Consider the following 19,924-nt stretch of genomic DNA (forward strand, 5'->3'; position numbering starts at 1 on the left):
TAACATGGTGAAACCCCGTCTCTACTAAAAATACAAAAAATTAGCCGGGCGAGGTGGCAGGCGCCTGTAGTCCCAGCTACGTGGGAGGCTGAGGCAGGAGAATGGCGTGAACCCCGGGGGGCGGAGCCTGCAGTGAGCCGAGATCGCGCCACTGCACTCCAGCCTGGGTGAAAGAGCAAGACTCCGTCTCAAAAAAAAAAAAAAAAAAAAAAAATTGCATTGGTGTTTCAACATGAATTTTGGAGGGAAACAGGAATCTTGGCAGACACCGTAAGTTTAATCTCATTAGAGGAATCAGAATTAACGAGACCAGGATGAACGGTGATTCCTTTAGCAGAGGTAGATGCCCTACTTAACACCAGGCCCACCGAACCTTGAGGTAAAGGGCAGTGACCCTGTGGGGACAATTAAAGGCAAAGAATTAGGTAGTAAATTTAGAGGAATGGTACTACAGAGATCAACCGCCCTGCCCCTTACTATGGAGGTGGACAAGCATCGTATTGAGACAGAAGAGGCTGGGACCCATCTGGGTTGGCTGTAGGTAAATTTGTTTGTGCTGGGGACTGCGTTGGGACTGCTTGAAGCGGAAACGCAACATTGGTTTGAGTCTGAGGTGTCCCATTTGATATTGGGGCCTGGGACTGGCCCCGCTTCCTGTTTCCCTGGTTCTGTGGCAAGGGATTTCCATCTATATCAGACTTAGAGCAGCAAGTACTTGCCCAATGTTTACCTGTGCGACGATGCGGGCGCACAGTAGCAGGAGGATTTGGCCATGTTTGTTGAGCCGGCTTGGACACTTTTAAGTTTTTAACCGTGCAGTTTTTTGAGTATGACTAAGTTGGCTGCAATTATAACAGGCTCCAAGAAAAGGATCAGTCGAGCCAGTTTGGTTGCCGTCCTTCATGGCCCGTGCCCACAGCATAGCTTTGTGGGTCTCCGATCCAATGCCTTCATAAGCCTTAATATAGGCAGGCAACACCTCATGATCAGGTAAATTTTGTCGTTGGATGGAACACATGTCCGTTTTACACTCATGGTTCGCTTCTCAAAAGCTAACATACGAAGAAGAATACTTTGAGCACGCTCATCAGAGACAGATTTTTGAACAGCATCTTGTAATTTGGCCAAAAAATCAGGATATAATTCACTGTGACCCTGTTTAACAGAAGTAAAAGAAGCAGGAGCTTGGCCTGGGGTGTGTAATTTATCCCAAGCTCTCATACATACCTTTGTTACTTGTTCTGTGGTGAAAGCATCAAAGCCTAGTTGGGCGGTAGTATCAGAGTTATTATCAGAGCCTGTGAGCTGAGCCTGAGTAATTAGAATGCCATTAGCCCAATTTAGCTGAGCCTGCAGACGGGCCTCCTCTGACCACCAGGTACGGAATCGTAAATGCTAAAATGGGGTTAAAACAGCTTTTGCCAAAAGGTCCCAGTCTAAAGGAAGCAAAATGACCTCAGTACAAAGAGTCTGTGATACCATTTTAACATATGGAGAAGTAGGACAATACTGAGTACAAGCATCCTTGAATTCTTTTAAAAAGGTAAGATTGAGCAGCGCGTATCGATGCACTTGTACCCCTTGAGCATTTGGAGGTTCCAGTGTGACCGGATAAGCCCACGCCTCTAATCCACTTACTTCTTTGTTCTGATGTAATAAGCGTTGCATGGAAGTTTCAAGAGCAGGCACACGAGACGGAGTCGGCATAGATGTGACAGGAAAAGCATGTGTGTAGATAAGGGAATCTGAGGTTGAGAAGGTCGGACCGGTATGAGAGTGTGAGAAAGGGGCATTGGAGGAGCAGAAGAGGCAGAAGCATACTGGTGATTATTGGCTGAGTCCTGTGCAACCAGAGTGGCAGGGGCATCCATGTGTGAAGAAGGGTACAGAGAAGCAGATTGAGTGGATGGTAAAGTGACCGGTTGAGGAACTGAAATAACAGGAGGGTGAGGGGCTGCAGTGGACAGGGAAGGGCCTGTAGAATTACAGGTAAATTGTAGTTTGGTCCCAGAGCCATTAGATGGCTCTGGAGCCAAAGGCTGCAAAGATTTGAACAGGGAAGAATTAGCATAGATATGGTGCCGGGCTGTCTGAGTCGGGGCTTCGGGAGCTGCAAGTATCGGCTCTTCGTGAAAAGAAATAAGATTGCCGGGTGCGGTGGCTCACGCCTGTAATCCCAGCACTTTGGGAGGCCGAGACGGGCAGATCACGAGGTCAGGAGATCGAGACCATCTTGGCTAGCATGGTGAAACCCGGTCTCTACTAAAAATACAAAAAATTAGCCAGGTGTAGTGGTGGGCACCTGTAGTCCCAGCTACTCAGGAGGCTGAGGCAGGAGAATGGCGTGAACCCGGGAGGCGGGGCTTGCAGTGAGCCGAGATTGCGCCACTGCACTCCAGCCTGGGCAACTGAGCGAGACTCCGTCTCAAAAAAAAAAAAAAAAAAAAAAAAGAAAAGAAAAGAAATAAGATCATCAGGGGGTGACGTTAAGCCAAAGTCACTGGAGTTAGATATTGAATCCTCAATATCGTCAGGTGGGGGAGGAGTAGGCGAAGGGAGAGGCTGAGCAGATAACGAAGGCCGTGTGGGAGAGGAAAGCTGAGGAAGAGGTACAGGGTCACCAGATTCAGAAAACTGTGGTAACTGCAGGGGGTCATGGGATTGGTATGTCATTAGGATGGCACGTACCAAGGCCCAATCACCCCACACGGTGAGGGGAACCTAATTCCCTGTCGGGACCAGTTCCCAGAATTTCGTACCAACACGATCCCATAGTTCCACATCTGACATTCCCTTTTCAGGAAACCAAGGACAGTGTTCTTCCACCGCCCTGAATAGGGTGACCATATTTTCCATGGGAATCTGAACTCCCCGCTGTTTTAACAGGAGTTTAATACAGCAGAGATAAGAATAATGTTTAGACTCCATGTGACCCATAGTTACCCAGGACAATACAGACAACTCACCAATCGTCAGGCAGCCAAACAAGCGTTTCTGTAGACCAGACTGACGAACGTTTCTCCGCACCTACCAAAGGGAATCGGGTTCCCACATGCACTTATGAAAAAGAAAAACCACGTTGGCACGCCAGATATCGAGGGAACCAGCCCCCAATATTTCAATGTAAGTTCTTCCTATTTTCCATAAGTGTTGGCTGGCTGAGAAATAAAGAGAAAGAGTACAAAGAGAGGACTTTTACAGCTAGGCCTCCGGGGGTGACATCACATGCCGGTAGGACCCTGATGCCCACCTGGGCTGCAAAACCAGCAGGTTTTAATTAAGGATTTTAAAAGCAGAGCGGGGGAAGAACAGGGAGTAAGTCACAAAGATCACATGCTTCAAAGGGCAAAAAGGAGAACAAAGGCACTTCCGGAGGCCAAGGCCGGTGGATCACCTGAGGTGAGGAGTTTGAGACAAGCCTGGCCAGTGTGGTGAAACCCCGTCTCTACTAAAAATCCAAAAATTAGCTGGATGTGGTGACATGTGCCTGTAATCCCAGCTACTCAGGAAGCTGAGTCAAGAGAATGATTTGAACCTGGGAGGCGGAGGTTGCAGTGAGCCAAGATCGCACCATTGCACTCCAGCCTGTGTGACAAGAGTGAAACTCCCTCTTAAAAAAAAAAATTAAAAAAAATAAAAAGTTAAAAAAAATTTTTTTTAAATAAGGCCGGGCGCGGTGGCTCATGCCTGTAATCCCAGCACTTTGGGAGGCCAAGGTGGGTGGATCACGAGGTCAGGAGATCGAGACCATCCTGGCTAACATGGTGAAACTCCATCTCTACTAAAAATACAAAGAATTAGCCAGGCCTGTTGGCAGGCGCCTGTAGTCCCAGCAACTCAGGAGGCTGAGGCAGGAGAATGGCATGACCCTGGGAAGCGGAGCTTGCAGTGAGCCAAGATCACACCACTGCCCTCCAGCCTGGGTGACAGAGCGAGACTCCGTCTCAAAAAAAAAAAAAAAAAAAAAGATTGAGCCCTCAGAGACACAGGTGCAGTGAAACCATTAAATGGAGGCCAGTAGCATGTGAACCACACAGGCAGGGCCGGAGGGAGCACAGGGGGCTTCCTGGAGAGGTGGGAGGAAGGCATGACTGAGAGAGAGCACGGGGGACCCTAGGAGGGAGAGGCCACCTGTTCAGGGCATCAAGTCTGTGTGCACACACGCAGAGGCACATGCCAATGTGAGCACATGCACTTGGGCATACACGCAGGGACACACACAGGCACACATGGGAATAGACACACATGAGCATTCACACGGGGACACAGGCACACATGGGTGTAGACACACATGAGCATGCACATGGGGACACACACAGGCACACACAGGTGTAGACACACATGAGCATGCACACGGGGACATGTGTGTGCACCCGGGGACACATGCATGCCATGGCACAGCAGCCACACAGGACACACACACACACACACGGGCATGCACACGTGAGCACACATGGCAATGCATGGACTAGGCAGCCACACAAGTGCACATATGAAGCACGTGTGAGCATGCAGGCCTGAGCATGGGGGTCCATGCACTGCAGCTGACAAGCCAACAGACATGTTTGTATACACATATGTATCCACACCCCCCACAGGCATGCACAAGTGAATATGTGTGTAGACACACAGTCGCACACGGACACACATGCTCTGGTCCATGGCAGCAAAAAGGACCCTGGAAATCAGCAGCTTTGGCCTTGATGTTTCTCTCTGTGAGGGTCCCTGCTAGGAATCAGGGTTGGCCAGGACCCTGTCCCTGGGCTCAAGTCCTCCTGCAGGAGAGTCACCCTCAGGAGGGGACAGACCCTGGTGCTCCCTGAAGCTGGGCCACATGGCTGAACTTGGGGCAGGGCAGGTGAAGGCGGCCAATGTGGTTATGGGTCTTGGGTGGCTGCTGGCCTTCCTGGCTGAGCCAGGTTTGCACCTGGTGCTGGGAGCTGGGCCTGAGCCTGGAGCCCTGGAAAGTAACCATAGGTGGGGGCTGGGGAAAGGCTCCCACTCCAGGAGGAAGGCCAAGGGTTCCCTAAGGCCATATTGTTTCTTCTGGACAATGAGGGGGTCAAAAAGACCTAAGAACCCCCAGCTCCCATCTTCCACGGGACAGCTGGCCGGTCCTTCCAGGTCTCAGGATGGTCCCATGTGGCAAGGCACCAGCAGGTGCCACTGTTCCTAAGATGAGCAGATGGGGGTGGGGCCCTCCTGTTCGTGTCTGGCCTTCTGAGCCTCTGTAGTCCCTACAGGGAGAAGGATGTGGGGCTCAGGCTTCCCCGGGAGCCCAAGGCCGGGGGGTACGATCAACTCTGGGGGTGTCTGTGGGCTCAGTGCTAGGCCCTTCCTGCCACAAGCACCTCCGTGGAGGAGCATTTGAGCGCCCGGATGCTATAGGGAAAGTTTCCTGCAGGGTCTTCTCTGAGGGCCGTGGAAAGCCATGTGTAGACACTCACCTGCCCCAGAGCCTTCGGTGCTCCAGGAGCAGAGCCAGGAGCCCTCCCCGCCACCTCCACGTGCCCTGTGCCTGGGCGCCAAGCCTGTGGCTCCCCCAGCGTGGGCTGGCAGGTCCTTCACTGCTCAGACTCCGGGCTTTGGGAGGTCGCATGTTTTGCGATTGTAGATGCCCTACTAATTTTTATATTTTTAGTAGAGACAGGGTTTCACCATGCCCAGCCAGGCTGGTCTCAAACTCTTTTTTTTTTTTTTTAAACTCATTCATGAGATATTTATTAAAATAACACATTTAGGGAAAAAAATCAATACAATGTATACATCATTACTGAAAACTGTATACCATCATACAAAAAAGGATTTTATTTTGGGAAACTGTTTTCTAATTTATGGCAAGTTTTACTTTCAGAAATAAAACCACAACAACACAATCTAATTCAATCTTAAAGGCTGGCATGCTGAGCAAGGAATGTTCTTATTCTTTGTAGGAGCTCCTTCTTCACACTGTCAGGTACCAGGGCTCTGCCTTTTGGAGTGATTTCAGCCACCAAGTCATCAACAGTAACGTGTTCTAGTCCTTTTTCTTTAATGACCTCTTTACAGTGTGCCTTCAACTGATCTTTCCAGCCACATTCAATTAATTTAGCTCTCAGCAACTCCTTGAGGCGTTCTCTTTCTCCAGTTTCTATCAACTTTTGGTTAATCGGTGCTCTCATCTGCGCATCTTTGTTCATGGTCTCAAACTCTTGACCTAAGATGATCTGCCCGCCTCAGCCTCCCAAAGTGCTGGGATTACAGGCGTGAGCCACCGCGCCCGGCCAAACCCAGCCAGTTCTTTAAATGCTTAGTAGGATGTACCAGTGAAACCATCAGGCCAAGGACTTTTCCTTGTCAGGAGTTTTTTGATTACTGACAAGGCTGGAGTGCAGTGGCACCATCACAGCTCACTGTAGCCTCAACTTCCTGGGCTCAAGCCATCCTCCTGCCTCAGCCTCCCGAGTAGCTAGGATTACATGTGCACACCCCCGTGCCTAATTATCAGTTTTGTTTGGAAAGACAGGGTCTTGCTAAATTGCCCCGATCGGGTTCAGGTGATCCTCCCATCTCCACCTTGCAAAGTGCTGGGATTATAAGCATGAACCACCATGCCTAGACTCTTTTTTCTTTTAATTATTATTTTATTATTTTTTAAAACTTTTGTGGGTTCATACGAGGTATATATATTTATTGGGTACCCGAGATGTTTTGATACAGGCGTGCAGTTTGACAGACACACATCACGGACTATGCGGTGTCCACTCCCTCAAGCATTTATACTCATTTTAATATTATTTTTTAAGTTTTTATTATTTATTTATTTTTTTTGAGACAGAGTCTCGCTCTGTCACCCAGGCTGGAGTGCAGTGGCGCGATCTCGGCTCACTGCAAGCTCCGCCTGCCAGGTTCACGCCATTCTCCTGCCTCAGTCTCCCGAGCAGCTGGGACTATAGGCGCCCGCCACCACGCCCAGCTAATTTTTTGTATTTTTTAGTAGAGACGGGGTTTCACCGTTAGCCAGGATGGTCTCAATCTCCTGATCTCATGATCTGCCCACCTCGGCCTCCCAAAGTGCTGGGATTACAGGCGTTACCCACCGCCCCCAGCCTGTTTTAGTGTTATTTTTAAGCTGCTCCACACAGAGTAGGGCTATGCCACAGGCAGCGTGGCCCAGAGGAGCCTTCTTTTTTAATGTAAGGTTTGCGACTGTAAATATCCCCCTTAACAAAATGGTATCTCTTAAGTTTTGTTTTTGTCTCCAGGTATTTTGTGATTTCTTCCTTGACCCACTGGCTAAGAGTGTGCGGTTGCATTTCCACAAATTTGTGACTTTTCCAGATTTCCTTCTGCTGTGGGCTCAGAGATGAAACTTTGTATAATACATTTTATTCTGTTTAACAGATAGGGTCTCCCTATGTTGCCCAGGCTAGTCTTGAATTCCTGGGCTCAAGTGATCCTCCTGCCTCGGCCTCCCAAAGTGCTGGGACTATAGGCTTGTGCCACTGTGACAGGGCTTAGTATCTATCTTTTAAAACACACTGGGACTTGATTTGTGGTCTAACATCTGGCCTCTCCTGGACAAAGTTCTCGTGCGCTTGAGGAGAGCGTGTTCTGTTGCTGTCGGGAGGTGCTCTCTGGATGTGTTGGAGCTGGTGGTTTCCTGTGTTGTTCGAAGCTCCTAGGGCTGAAGGGAGGTGTCCACTGAGTGTGGACACTGTCTCATCAGGTGCCGTGACACACTCCATGTGACCTGTGCCTGTTACCACGTCGCTGCCTTGTGGGCCTAACAGCACCTGCCTATGGGACCCTGGCTGGTTTCTTCTCACCAGGCCAGCCCCCTGGAGCCCCCCTGCCTCCTCCAAGCCCTGTTTCCCCCAGAGGGGTGGCTGCCCCTGGTTCTCTCCTCACCCTTGCCCATGCTGTCTCTCTGCAGCTGGAGCCAACTGGGTCCAGCAGGGACTTGGGGTGGGACGGCCAGAGTCTCCTGCCAGAACATCGAGCCTGGGACTGGCCTGCCTGGGAATGGTTATTTGAATCAAAGTGGAAAACTGCTGGTTTGAAATGTTTATAAACATAACCCAACAATACAAAAGGGAGCACCGTAACTGGTCACTTAGGAGAAGAGCCTCAGGACCTTGTGGACCTGAACTTAGGCCAAAAAAAATGGAGAGGATGAGACAGGGTGACCTCCCGGACCAGGCACTGTGCAACCTCAGAGCGTGGCTTAAACACGAATGACCATCTCCTTTCAGTTAGACAACAATAAAATGCTTTAGGTTTTAAGACTAGTGTTGACAGAGGTGAGGTAAAATGGATACATTATTTTCTCAGAGGAGCTGCAAGCTGGACTCTTCCGGAAAGCGCGTGTCCACCAAGATTTGCTAGAGCCTCACGCCCTGGAAACAACCCACTGGGGACACTTTGTCCCTAGACACCCTTTCTGGGGCGTGAATGCACTCTAGTCCATGTTCCCCACACTCCAAGGACACCGGGCCCGTGTGGCACAGGCCTGGGAGGGAGGGAGATCCACATGAGGTCAGAGGAAGGCGCAACACCCAGACCTTGCATCCGGGAGAGCCAGCGTGAGGCCCCGAGACCACACGGGCAGACGCCCACCGCGGACACAGGAGACGCAGGGGATGCCTTCTCTTGGGGCGTCTATAATTCTGCAGCAACTTTCAAGAATTCGCTTTTCTCTCATTTCTGTCGAAATGCAGGTTTCAGACTTGCTGAAATTCACCCGACACTTGTTCTGAGCCCCAAAATTCCTCTCCCAGCCCAGAGCCTGCAGTGGACAAAGCCAGGGGCCTGGGCTGTTGGCTGAGCACCCAGTCATGATTAACCTCAAGTCTCCTCAGGGTGCCTTCTACTCCAGGCTGAGCACAAATGAGACAGAAACCAGCAAACTCCACGCGGGTTATGTGGGTGCCTCCTCTCTGCCCTCCACACACCCATGCATGAGTGCACACACCCACACACGCAGACACTGCCACGCACACACCCACTGATGCACACAGATGCACACACGGGTGGATACTCACCTATATGCATGTACACACCTGCTCTCAATGTGTCTGCTCAGCCTCGTGTACACACCCATGCACACCCACCCTCATACACACCCACGTGCACCTGGCTCCACACAACACACGGGAGGAGGCAAGCACGATGCTCAGGAAGGTGGCCTCTCAGGGCAGCATCCAGTGTCCATCCCTCCTGGCAGGACCCTCGCACACCACCTCTGCTGGAGATTTTGGCTTCCAAAGAAGAGTCTGGTGGGTTCAAGGCTGGGTGGGCAGGACAGCAACGATATAGCCCTGCCTGGGACAGAGCCTTCCTGGGGTAGAAGGGGGACACGGCAGGGACCCGAGGAGAGCTGGGCTGGTGGGTGACTAAGACAGGAGCCATGTGGAGTAAGAACAGAGCCTTTACTCGTGCTCGGCAACAGCAAAGCAGGAGGCAGAGGGGAGATGACAGCCCCTGTCCCATTTCCCTCCATGGAAGGCACCAGGCGGGGAGGTGGGTCTGCTGGGATGGGCAGGTCAGCGGAACAAAAGGCTCCTGTTGTTTATGGGCCCAGGCACAGTGGGGCAGGAGCACGACCCAGAAAGTAGCCCTGAGCCACAAGTCAGAGCGGAGAAAACATCTCTGTGGTCCCAGTCAAGAGGCCTCCGAATGAGGTGCCTGAACTGAGAGCAAAGTTCTGGCCGAGAGCATGACCTTCTCGGGCCTGAGTCCTACTGTGGCGCCCTGCCGTGCACCCAGCCTGCGGCAGAGAGGGCGGCATCCCCCCACAAAGCCTGCCAGGCTAAGCCCTTGCAACGGCCGTGGCTGGGCCAGGACCTTGGCCTGGAGCCTGCTCCTCGGCACCTAGCCAGCCTAGCACCCGCCTTCAGCAATAGGTAATGGAGCCTGGATGGCAGCTCCTTCCCAGGTGCTCAAGTGCTGGGGTGGAAGCCTGTTCCCGTGGGATCAACCCTGTGGCTGGGTCGGGGAGAGGGGCACTGCGGCCCCGGCCATCAGCCTGGCTGTCTTCGTTCTCCCAAAACACCCATCATCGCAGCCCACCAGGGGCTGGGAGAGGGGGGCTGCAGGCTAGCCAGAGGGTCTGCCAGGTGCCTGCATCTCACTGGTGTGGCCATGGCACCTGAGGGAGCCCACTGAGGCCACAGGGGGCTCTGGCTCCCCGCACCTGGGACAGAGCCAGGCAGCCCTGGGTCAGGGGTGGTTGGTGTCACCGAGAGGTCGGGGCGCCCTGCTTCTGCCTGGGACACCAGTCCGTGTCTGGGTAGAGAAGGCAGTGGATAGACTTAAACCTGAGGAAGGAAGAAGTGGGGGTCAGGGCCGTGGGTGGCAGAAGTGGGGGTCAGGGCCGTGGGTGGCGGGAAAAGTGGGGGTCAGGGCCGTGGGTGGCAGGAGAAGTGGGGGTCAGGGCCGTGGGTGGCGGGAGAAGTGGGGGTCAGGGCCGTGGGTGGAGGGAGAAGTGGGGGTCAGGGCCGTGGGTGGAGGGAGAAGTGGGGGTCAGGGCCGTGGGTGGAGGGAGAAGTGGGGGTCAGTCCTGTGGGTGGAGGGAGCAGTGGGGGTCAGTCCTGTGGGTGGAGGGAGAAGTGGGGGCCAGGGCTGTGGGTGGAGGAAGTGGGGGTCAGGGCCGTGGGTGGAGGGAGAAGTGGGGGTCAGGGCCGTGGGTGGAGGGAGAAGTGGGGGTCAGTGCTGTGGGTGGAGGGAGCAGTGGGGGTCAGTCCTGTGGGTGGAGGGAGAAGTGGGGGTCAGGGCTGTGGGTGGAGGAAGTGGGGGTCAGGGCCGTGGGTGGAGGGAGAAGTGGGGGTCAGGGCCGTGGGTGGAGGGAGAAGTGGGGGTCAGGGCCGTGGGTGGAGGGAGAAGTGGGGGTCAGTGCTGTGGGTGGAGGGAGCAGTGGGGGTCAGTCCTGTGGGTGGAGGGAGAAGTGGGGGCCAGGGCTGTGGGTGGAGGAAGTGGGGGTCAGGGCCGTGGGTGGAGGGAGAAGTGGGGGTCAGGGCCGTGGGTGGAGGGAGAAGTGGGGGTCAGTGCTGTGGGTGGAGGGAGCAGTGGGGGTCAGTCCTGTGGGTGGAGGGAGAAGTGGGGGTCAGGGCTGTGGGTGGAGGAAGTGGGGGTCAGGGCCGTGGGTGGAGGGAGAAGTGGGGGTCAGGGCCGTGGGTGGAGGGAGAAGTGGGGGTCAGGGCCGTGGGTGGAGGGAGAAGTGGGGGTCAGTGCTGTGGGTGGAGGGAGCAGTGGGGGTCAGTCCTGTGGGTGGAGGGAGAAGTGGGGGTCAGGGCTGTGGGTGGAGGAAGTGGGGGTCAGGGCCGTGGGTGGAGGGAGAAGTGGGGGTCAGGGCCGTGGGTGGAGGGAGAAGTGGGGGTCAGGGCCGTGGGTGGAGGGAGAAGTGGGGGTCAGGGCCGTGGGTGGCGGGAGAAGTGAGGGGCAGGGCCATGGGTGGAGGCAGCAGTGGGGGTCAGGGCCATGAATGGAGGAGCAGTGGGGGTCAGGGCTGTGGGTGGGCGTGCTGATGCCTGAGGGCCTGCCCACACTACTACCCACTCACCGTGTGGGGTCCTGATGCAGGCTGAAGCCTCCAGCCACATTCACCACGTTATGTGGGTTCTCAGGACCCCCATAGCTCAAAGTAACCTGGGTGGGAACGGTGTGGGCAGAGTGTGGCCTGGTCTGGTCTCGGGCCACGCCTCCCCCTGGCCAGCAGCCCTGCTAGAGCCCCTTTGCCCACCCTCTTCTCCCCAAGTCCTCGGGGAGGCCGGGCTTGGGAACAGCATTGAAGCGTAGCATGAGCTGAGTAGGGGGACACCTCAGGCGGAGCCTGGGGGACAGGAGGTAGGGATCTGAAATCTCCAGAGCGAAGCTCTTGACCCTCATTCCCTGCCTGCTCCACGCGATGAGACTTGCTCTGACTCACCATCACCATACAGACCACACCCACTGCCCAGCTGGCATGGGGCCTCCCTGGCCCGAGAACTGTGCTTTTCCCCTCGTCCCTCTGCCCCAGACACCATACCCCATTGTACCTGAGGACCCTGTGTCCAGCAGGCCAAGGGGCCTGTCCAGGGTCCACCCCCAGCCACACGCAAATCCCACCTGCCTGCTCAGCCGGGCATCGGGCTGGGGCAGTGGGGCCCCTGGGGGAGTTGGGGTGGGGCAAAGCCCACGTGGCAGAGGCACCCAGAGTGGCGCCTGTACCTGCTGGAGCAGGGTGTCCGGCGGCAGCCTCTGCAGGTTCTCCAGGTGAGAGTGGAAGAGGGGGCTGTGCAGCAGGCGGGCGCCCAGGAGCCCCTCCACGATGTAGCCCACTGTGCAGTCATCCGGCAGCCGCACCTGCTCAGCTGTGCTCATGAAGCTGCCCAGGCTGCGAGGAGGCCGGTCAGCACCCTTCAGGTCTCAGCCTCCACCTCCCAGCCCAGGCAGCTAGACCCCCACTCACCTGGCCCATGGGCTCATCTTGAGGGCAAGGCCTCTGCTGAGGCAGAACCCGGCCCCACCAGTAGCAAACCAGAACTTGACCGTGGTCACCTGAGGATGGGGTGCTGGTCAGAGCTGCCCAGGACGGGGCTTCTCACCCCTGACTCTTCATGGGACTCCCCAGGCATCTTTCTTAAGCTGCCCCTTAGGAGATCCTACCCAGGTAACAGAAGCTTCCTGGGGCAAGAAGGACCGAAGGCTTCCGCAGGCCATTGACCCGTGGCCTCCAGATCCTCCTCACCTGGCCCAGACACCCCCTCTCTGCCCAGTACGGTGAGGGCCTCGTGGCCTGCTCCTGAAACACCACATGCAAACCACCTGGGTGGATCTGCTTGGGCCCCCAACCCTATGCCCTTCTCAAGCCAGCTTTCCACGCCCTCTGCTGTGCCTCCCGGGCTGGTGTCAAGGAAGGAGTCTGCTCCGGCACTCACAGTTCTGCCACCCTGGACCCTCTCGGTGGCCTCGATGGGGTGGTCCAGGCTGGGCCGCCCCAGGTAGACGTCCTGGCTGGGTGAGAAGCTGGAGAGCAGGTGCAGGAGGCTCCTGGGGTTCACATAATTGTCATCATCCACGTGGCAGAACCACCTGTGGGCGAGGGGAGTCCTGGGCACGAGGGCCTGGCACGGCTGGACAGGAGGCCCCCACCCAGCTTGGCTCTGGGCTCTCTGCGGGTCGGGTCAGCGCCGCGTACTTGCGACCGGACTCAATGAACTTGTCGTACTCCACGGACATCTTGCAGCAGAGGGCCTGACGGGTGCGCACGGCCGAGCAGTTGGTGTTGATGACACGGCCGCCTGCGAGTCAGAGACAGGGGAAGTACGCACGTAGAGGCTGGCACTGGGGTTGGGGTAAGGCCTGTGCCCCACCTGCCCCCAAGGGCCAGGGCACAACGTGGCTGTCTGACACGCCTGGACACCTTGCCTGGGTCCAACCACAGCCCTAGACCTCACGCGCTGACCCTGCTGGTGCCCCCAAGGCTGAAGCAGGCGGCCATCAGTTGGGATCTCTTAAGTGGAAACAGGACGGAGGCAGCTCGCCCTGATCTGGCCTGGAAAGGCGGATTCCCTGCTGGCGCTTCTTCAGGGAACGTGGCACTAGCCCCACGCCCCGGGAAGCGGCCAGTGTGAGAGGCTGGTGGGGAGCAGAGCTTGGCTGGCAGGGGGGGCCCTCCGCAGGCCGCGTGACCTGGGCAGCGTCGGGGCCTCCCCGGGCCTCGGGAGCCTGGGCAGAGAGGGCCACCCACAGCAGCGAAGGGACCGTGGCTTCGGAGCGAGGAGGGCTCGGGGGGCAGGTCCCGCGGGCGCCGGGGCGGGGGGACACTCACCGCCCTGGAGCTCGAGCTCAGGGTCGTCCCCGTCGGTGAAGATAAACGTCTGGGAGAGAAACAATCTATGAGGCTTCGGGGGCGCTGCCCAGGCCGGGGACCGATCAGCCCCGCGCGGAGCCTCCGGGGGCCTGGGCCGGGCCTAGACCCTGCGAGCCGGGGCGGGTGGGCGTGGGGCTCGCCGTCGGGGTCGGGGTCCGGCGCACCTGCCGGCGGGCTCGGGAGATCCAGGTGCGCAGCAACAGCCGCAGGCGCGGCCCGTGGTTCTTCCGGGTGGTCTTGACGGCGATGAAGACGTCGTCGGGCCGCAGGCTGGGGGCGGCGGGCCGGGATGGGGGCGCGCGCGGAGCCGGGGCAGGGGTCCGGGCCGGGGCGGGCGCGCGGGGCAGCGGCAGCGGCAGTAACAGCAGCGCGGCCAGGGCCGCGGCCAGCGCGAGGCAGGCCCGGCACAGCGCCCCACGCGCGCGGCTCATGCGGCCGCCGGGACCCCCGGCGCCGGGAGCGGAGAACCTGGCAGGAGCCTTGGGTGGGCGGCGGCCCCTTTAAGAACGCAGCGGCCCCGCCCCGCCCCGCGCCCCGGAAGCGACGACTCTGCTGCCCCGGAAGTGGACGGCACGCCGCGGCGGGGTGGGTGCAAGATGCCGCTGCCGGTTCAGGTGTTTAACTTGCAGGTAACGAGCCGAGGCCGCGCCAGGCCTCCGCGCCCCCGCGCCCCCTGCCACTGGGGCCGGGCTGAGGTTGAGCAGGGGCGTGGGGCCTGCGCCAGGAGTCGGCCGGGCACGCTCCGTGCCGGGCCTCCGCGGGCAGCGCGCGTCGGGGGCTGCAGGGCCGAGGGCGCGTCTCCGCCGTGGCTGCGCGCTGCGACCGGGGGCCGCCGGGCCGCGCCCGCCCCGCCTCCCCTCCCAGCAGCTCACGGGAGAGGTTCCCGGCCGCCTCGACGCTAACGCTCTTTCTCCCTTCAGCAGCCAGCCAGCTCTGTGTCAGGGTCGGGGGGTGCAGAAAGTCAGGACAGAATGAGGGATAGCTCGGCCCCCAGCTCGGCCTCCTCGTCAGTGACAGATCTGTACTGCACCCCTCACAGCAGTAGGTCAGACCTCGTCCTGCCCGGCACGGCCGGGGACTTCAGCCTGAGCGCCAGCCTGTCGGCCTGTACGCTGCTCTACGAGGTACCTTCCAGGACAGGGACCCCCGAGCGAGGGAGGGGGGAGCAGGGCCCCGGCCGCCCCTGCTGTGGCTGGGCCCCTGCTGCTCTGCTGGCCGAGGACAGGGACGCAGTGCCAAGCGCAGGAGGGGAGGGAGCCCCGGTGGGCCCGGGGCCTGCGGAGGGAGCCGAGCTCTTGGTGCTTTTCCAGAAGGAGCGCGGGAGGCCCACGGGTCCGGCGGGTGCCTGGCACGGCGGCTTTTCCAGCCTGCTTTGTTTTAAGCCAAGGTCCTGGCTCCTCTGTGTCTCCCAGCTGGGGGCCGTGAGGCTCCCTGAGATGACTCTTTTCCCCTTCTGCCAACCCCGTGGCGTGACTCTCAGCCCAGTATTGCTGCTCCGCTGCTCAGGACAGATTCCGGGGGCTGGTCCTCCTGCCTCCTGGGGTTGAGGTGGCGTCCCGTTCTTCTCCGTGGCTTGGAGGAAACTACATCAGGATGGTGGCTGGGAACGTGTAGGGGCCCTCAGAGGCCCCTGTGTAGTTGGTTGTCCCCTGTCTGCTTTCTGGCTTTCAGAGATGAGCGGCTAGAATCAGGCCAGGGGTTTCTGCTTCTGCGCCTTAGAGTCTTTTGAGGAGATCCCTCCCTGATGTGGTGGCACAGGAGCCTGGGTGGGGGTGAGGGTGACTGGGAGGGCATACCTGGGGGACAGCAGCGGCGGGAGTGTGGTCCGATTGGCCTGGAAGATCTCCGGCAGAGCTGACCTCAGAGAACAGTGCGGGTCTCTCGCCCTCCTGGGGCAGTCCCCAGGACGAGGTGCCAGGTGCCTGGCCCATGTTGCAGGGGGCCGTGGAGCCCATGCAGATCGACGTGGACCCCCAGGAAGACCCGCAGAATGCACCCGACGTCAACTACGTGGTGGAGAACCCCAGCCTGGTACGGAGCCCAGTGGGGGGGACCTTGGGTGTCTCAGTCCTGCTGAGGGGTCCAGGGCAGACTCCCCACTGCAGCCTGCACAGCAGGGAGAATGATCCTTCTCAGTGATCTCTGTCGTCTTTCTCTGACCCTGAAACCATCAGCATTTCTGATTACACACTCACATGAGGCTTGTAGCCCAGTTTCAGACGCTGTTCATGGAGAAGCCAGGGCAGGTCCCCTCCCCGCTCAGCCTAGTGACCAGCAGTTGCTAGTGGGTGTCTGTCCCCGAAAGCCCTCCAGTGCAGGGTCCCACTCCCGAGGCTCCTCCCCCAGGCCCACCCCAGCGGTCTCTGCAGCGCTTGGGACAGCAGTCAGTCTCGCACCCCCATGCCCAGTTCCTGTTATGGGCCCAGGGCGACATTCTGGCTGGGACAGTTGGGCCCCAACTCCTGACCCTCAGGGCCTGGGGCCAGGGTCCTGCCCACATCCTGCCTGACCCTTGTCTACGCCTGCTTCCAGGATCTGGAGCAGTATGCGGCCAGCTACAGCGGCCTGATGCGCATCGAACGGCTGCAGTTCATTGCTGATCACTGCCCCACGCTGCGGGTGGAGGCCCTGAAGATGGCGCTCTCCTTCGTGCAGAGAACCTTTAATGTGGACATGTACGAGGAGATCCACCGCAAGCTCTCAGAGGCCACCAGGTGAGGCCAGGGGCTTGGTGAGAGGAAGCAGAGGCCACCAAGGGAGCAGGTGCCTGGGACTGGGCCCCCTTCCTGTGCCCTGTAACTCCCACCCCTGTTCTGGGAAATCAGGTGGGTAGAGCTCTCACTCTCGTTTGGCCAGCAGTGGAAGTGCCCTGTGTGTGTGTGGCTTCTCCTGTGCATGTGCACGCAGGGCTTTGATTCCAAGGGGAGCTGTTGGAGATTGTGGCTCAGGGGCCACCTCCCTGCTGGTTTCCCCACCTGGCTGTAGGCTCCTGGGGCAGCAGTTATCTCTGTGGCCCTGGTGCAGACTGGTCCCTGGAGGTGGGGTTTGAGGCCAGTGGGAGGTGCCCACCTGTGTGCCGGTTGGGCCTTTGAGGGCAGCCTGAGATTGGTGGCTTCCTCCCCTCCTCCCTGGCCCCCGTGACCGTCGCCATCCTGATGGCCAGGTCCTCTCTCAGGGAGCTGCAGAACGCACCCGACGCCATCCCTGAGAGCGGCGTGGAGCCCCCACCCCTGGACACGGCCTGGGTGGAGGCCACGCGGAAGAAGGCCCTGCTGAAGCTGGAGAAGCTGGACACAGACCTGAAGAACTACAAGGGCAACTCCATCAAGGAGAGCATCCGGCGCGGTCACGACGACCTGGGCGACCACTACCTGGACTGTGGGGACCTCAGCAACGCCCTCAAGTGCTACTCCCGGGCCCGGGACTACTGCACCAGCGCCAAACACGTCATCAACATGTGCCTCAATGTCATCAAGGTCAGCCTGCCTCGGCGGGCGGGGGTGGGCAGCGTGGCTAGGCCATTGGGGCACCCAGGCTCACTTGGCCCTGCCCCCTCACCCACCAGGTCAGCGTCTACTTGCAGAATTGGTCTCATGTGCTCAGCTATGTCAGCAAGGCTGAGTCCACCCCAGAGATTGCCGAGGTACGGGCCATCTCCTCAGAGACCATGCCCCAGGATTCCTGACCACTGCTGGCCCCTCCTATCCTCCCCCACCTCATTCTCCCCCAAATCTGAATCTGCCTTCACCCCCTCTCGGTCTGGGGACTGGGCATCGAGCTCTAGGAAATGTGGGGCGTGGGCCTCACGCATGTGGCTTCCTCCTACAGCAGCGAGGAGAGCGTGACAGCCAGACCCAGGCCATCCTCACCAAGCTCAAGTGTGCTGCAGGTGAGGGCCTGGGTCACGCCCAGCTGGCCCCACCTTCCCACGTTGCTGAGTCCTCCCAGCCCAGGGCAGTAGGCTGGTCCCCGCCTCAGCCAGGGAAACCTTCCCTGGCAGGGCGCAGGATGTTGTGGGCACATGTGCAGGTGTAGGTGGTGCTCAAAGTCTGCCCCGGGGAAGCCAGTGGGTGACGTGTGGTCAGGATCTGGCTGCTGTGATTGTGGGCCTGAGGCAGGTCTGCCGGCCCGAGCTGCTCTGAACCGGGGTGTCCTTTGCAGTCGTGCTGGCACCTAAGGCTTTCCTGCACGCCTGGCTTCAGGGAGCCTGCTCGGCATTGGTGGGGTTCTTCCCACCCACGACTAGAATATCTGTCCCCAGCGCTGAGGAACAGCTCCCGGGGCAGGAGAGGCCAGCGAGCCGGCTGGTGGTCGCGTTCTCCCTGGTCTCCAGGCGTTAGCGGCTTCCCCAGGCTCTGGGGTCTCACCCCCTCTCCCCCCGGCTCCTTCCACTAGGCTTGGCAGAGCTGGCCGCCAGGAAGTACAAGCAGGCTGCCAAGTGCCTCCTGCTGGCTTCCTTTGATCACTGTGACTTCCCTGAGGTGAGGAGCCCTCTGGGGACTTGGGAGGCAGAGCATGGGCTCATAGGTCGGGCTGCTTCTGTAGGAGGGTGAGGTCTCTCACAAATGGGGTCTTAGGCATTCTTCGAGCGGGTGATGGGCAGGCAGGGGTGGCCTGGCCCTTCACTGCCTGTGACGCCGGGTCTCTGCTTCTCAGCTGCTGTCCCCCAGCAACGTGGCCATCTACGGCGGCCTGTGCGCCTTGGCTACCTTTGACCGGCAGGAGCTGCAGCGCAATGTCATCTCCAGCAGGTAGGTGCCCTGGTCCTGCAGCCCTGAAGGCAGTCCCCATCCCTCCACGTCTGCTGCTTTGGCCTTGCGTGTCCTGGCCCCCTGGCCCCACCATTGAGGGGCAGGCAGAGGACAGAGCTCTGAGGGGTCTGCCTCACCAGCTCCTTCAAGTTGTTCTTGGAGCTGGAGCCACAGGTCCGAGACATCATTTTCAAATTCTACGAGTCCAAGTACGCCTCATGTCTCAAGATGCTGGACGAGATGAAGGTGGGGCCCCGCCTGGGGTGGGGGTGAGGTGGGGCCCTGCCTGGCCTCTTGTCCTGGTCCTGACCAGCCCCTTCCCCAGGACAACCTGCTCCTGGACATGTATCTGGCCCCCCATGTCAGGACCCTATACACCCAGATTCGCAACCGTGCCCTCATCCAGGTAAGCGTGGGGGTCAGGCTGGCGCACCGCGAGCGGGCATATGGGGGGCTGTGGAGCTGACTTCCCTCTGCCCTGCAGTATTTCAGCCCCTACGTGTCAGCCGACATGCATAGGATGGCAGCAGCCTTCAACACCACGGTGGCTGCCCTGGAGGATGAGCTGACGCAGCTAATACTGGAGGGGCTGATCAGTGCCCGTGTGGACTCACACAGCAAGGTAGCTGTGGGCTGTGGGGCGGTGGGGGCAGCTGGGGGTGAGCCTGGGCCCCGCTGAGCCTGTGCCTGCACAGATCCTGTATGCCCGGGACGTGGATCAGCGCAGCACTACCTTTGAGAAGTCTCTGTTGATGGGCAAGGAGTTCCAGCGCCGCGCCAAGGCCATGATGCTGCGGGCAGCTGTGCTGCGCAACCAGATCCATGTCAAGGTGGGCTGGCGTCAGAGTGGGCAGGTGCACGGCGTGTGGGGCCTGGCGGCTGAGCTGCTCCTTGTCTCCCCTGCAGTCCCCGCCCAGAGAAGGGAGCCAGGGGGAGCTGACTCCAGCCAACAGCCAGTCCCGGATGAGCACTAACATGTGAGGGGTGGACCTTGGCCTCCAGGACATCTGCACCCGTTCCCCACCTCCACGGACCTCCTGACCTCCAGGCGGCTCAGTGCTGCCTGCGGCCCAGCTAAGGGGCCTGGCCACCGGGTGCCACCCAGCCTGCGTGCCCTTGCTGGGGCTGAGGTGGCAGGCGGCTGCTAGTTGTGGCCCTTCCTGCAAGGAGAGGCCTGCAGGGGGCTCAACCCTGTGGGTTTCTGTCCCCAGGGAGCAGACTGTGCGGCACCCAGGCCCAGCGGCACCATTTCCCAGACCCCTCCTGTTCCCGCCTCAGTCAGGTGCAGACAAGTGGGTGGTGTCCATTAAAGAGCAGACTCAGCGTTGCTCTTGGCTGTTCT

The 19,924-nt window shown here is 58.8% G+C and overlaps 3 protein-coding genes across 20 annotated transcripts; 1 reads left to right on the plus strand and 2 right to left on the minus strand.

Annotated features, from left to right (window-relative positions):
• Positions 1–5,705: 5,705 nt before the first annotated feature.
• Positions 5,706–6,817, minus strand: LOC129461437 (transcription and mRNA export factor ENY2-like). Its single transcript, XM_055240375.2, has one exon. It carries the CDS (start codon positions 6,177–6,179, stop codon positions 5,889–5,891), a length of 291 nt encoding a protein of 96 aa, XP_055096350.1. The 5' UTR covers positions 6,180–6,817; the 3' UTR covers positions 5,706–5,888.
• A 1,411-nt stretch (positions 6,818–8,228) lies between these two features.
• Positions 8,229–14,262, minus strand: RFNG (RFNG O-fucosylpeptide 3-beta-N-acetylglucosaminyltransferase). Of its 2 annotated transcripts, none has more exons than XM_063617418.1 (8): positions 13,996–14,262; positions 13,793–13,838; positions 13,157–13,259; positions 12,897–13,050; positions 12,428–12,516; positions 12,187–12,352; positions 11,540–11,625; positions 8,229–10,298 (listed from the first exon to the last, which is right to left on the minus strand). In XM_063617418.1, the coding sequence occupies exons 1-8, from the start codon at positions 14,260–14,262 to the stop codon at positions 10,217–10,219; spliced, it is 993 nt and encodes a 330-aa protein (XP_063473488.1). In that variant the 3' UTR covers positions 8,229–10,216. The 2 variants fall into 2 exon arrangements, with proteins under 2 accessions (XP_063473488.1, XP_055096349.1); XM_055240374.2 differs by having other exon boundaries at positions 9,392–10,298; positions 13,790–13,838.
• A 22-nt stretch (positions 14,263–14,284) lies between these two features.
• On the plus strand, positions 14,285–19,909 carry GPS1 (G protein pathway suppressor 1). 17 transcript variants are annotated; one of them, XM_055240372.2, is made up of 14 exons: positions 14,285–14,460; positions 14,752–14,955; positions 15,770–15,862; positions 16,364–16,545; positions 16,995–17,307; positions 17,397–17,474; positions 17,660–17,720; positions 18,227–18,312; positions 18,488–18,582; positions 18,723–18,828; positions 18,908–18,988; positions 19,067–19,204; positions 19,278–19,412; positions 19,489–19,909. In XM_055240372.2, exons 1-14 carry the CDS (start codon positions 14,428–14,430, stop codon positions 19,561–19,563), a joined length of 1,680 nt encoding a protein of 559 aa, XP_055096347.1. In that variant the 5' UTR covers positions 14,285–14,427; the 3' UTR covers positions 19,564–19,909. The 17 variants fall into 17 exon arrangements, with proteins under 17 accessions (XP_055096347.1, XP_055096348.1, XP_063473487.1 ...); XM_055240365.2 differs by having other exon boundaries at positions 14,340–14,460; positions 17,663–17,720; XM_055240367.2 differs by having other exon boundaries at positions 14,341–14,460; positions 17,007–17,307; positions 17,663–17,720.
• The last annotated feature ends 15 nt before the right edge of the window (positions 19,910–19,924 follow it).

This window comes from Symphalangus syndactylus, chromosome 14, assembly GCF_028878055.3.
Source record: "Symphalangus syndactylus isolate Jambi chromosome 14, NHGRI_mSymSyn1-v2.1_pri, whole genome shotgun sequence".
Taxonomy (NCBI): Eukaryota; Metazoa; Chordata; class Mammalia; order Primates; family Hylobatidae; genus Symphalangus; species Symphalangus syndactylus.

Excerpts from the sequence above, each read along its gene's own strand:
- LOC129461437 (XM_055240375.2), bottom strand. The coding sequence starts at position 6,179 with ATGAACAAAGATGCGCAGATGAGAGCACCGATTAACCAAAAGTTGATA.
- RFNG (XM_055240374.2), bottom strand. The coding sequence starts at position 14,262 with ATGAGCCGCGCGCGTGGGGCGCTGTGCCGGGCCTGCCTCGCGCTGGCC. Across the intron at positions 13,839-13,995 it reads TCTCCCGAGCCCGCCGGCAG|ACGTTTATCTTCACCGACGG; the intron begins GTGCGCCGGACC and ends TTTCTCTCCCAG. Across the intron at positions 11,626-12,186 it reads CGGACACCCTGCTCCAGCAG|GTTACTTTGAGCTATGGGGG; the intron begins GTACAGGCGCCA and ends GTTCCCACCCAG.
- GPS1 (XM_055240372.2), top strand. The coding sequence starts at position 14,428 with ATGCCGCTGCCGGTTCAGGTGTTTAACTTGCAG. Across the intron at positions 15,863-16,363 it reads TGGTGGAGAACCCCAGCCTG|GATCTGGAGCAGTATGCGGC; the intron begins GTACGGAGCCCA and ends GCCTGCTTCCAG. Across the intron at positions 18,989-19,066 it reads GCAACCGTGCCCTCATCCAG|TATTTCAGCCCCTACGTGTC; the intron begins GTAAGCGTGGGG and ends TCTGCCCTGCAG.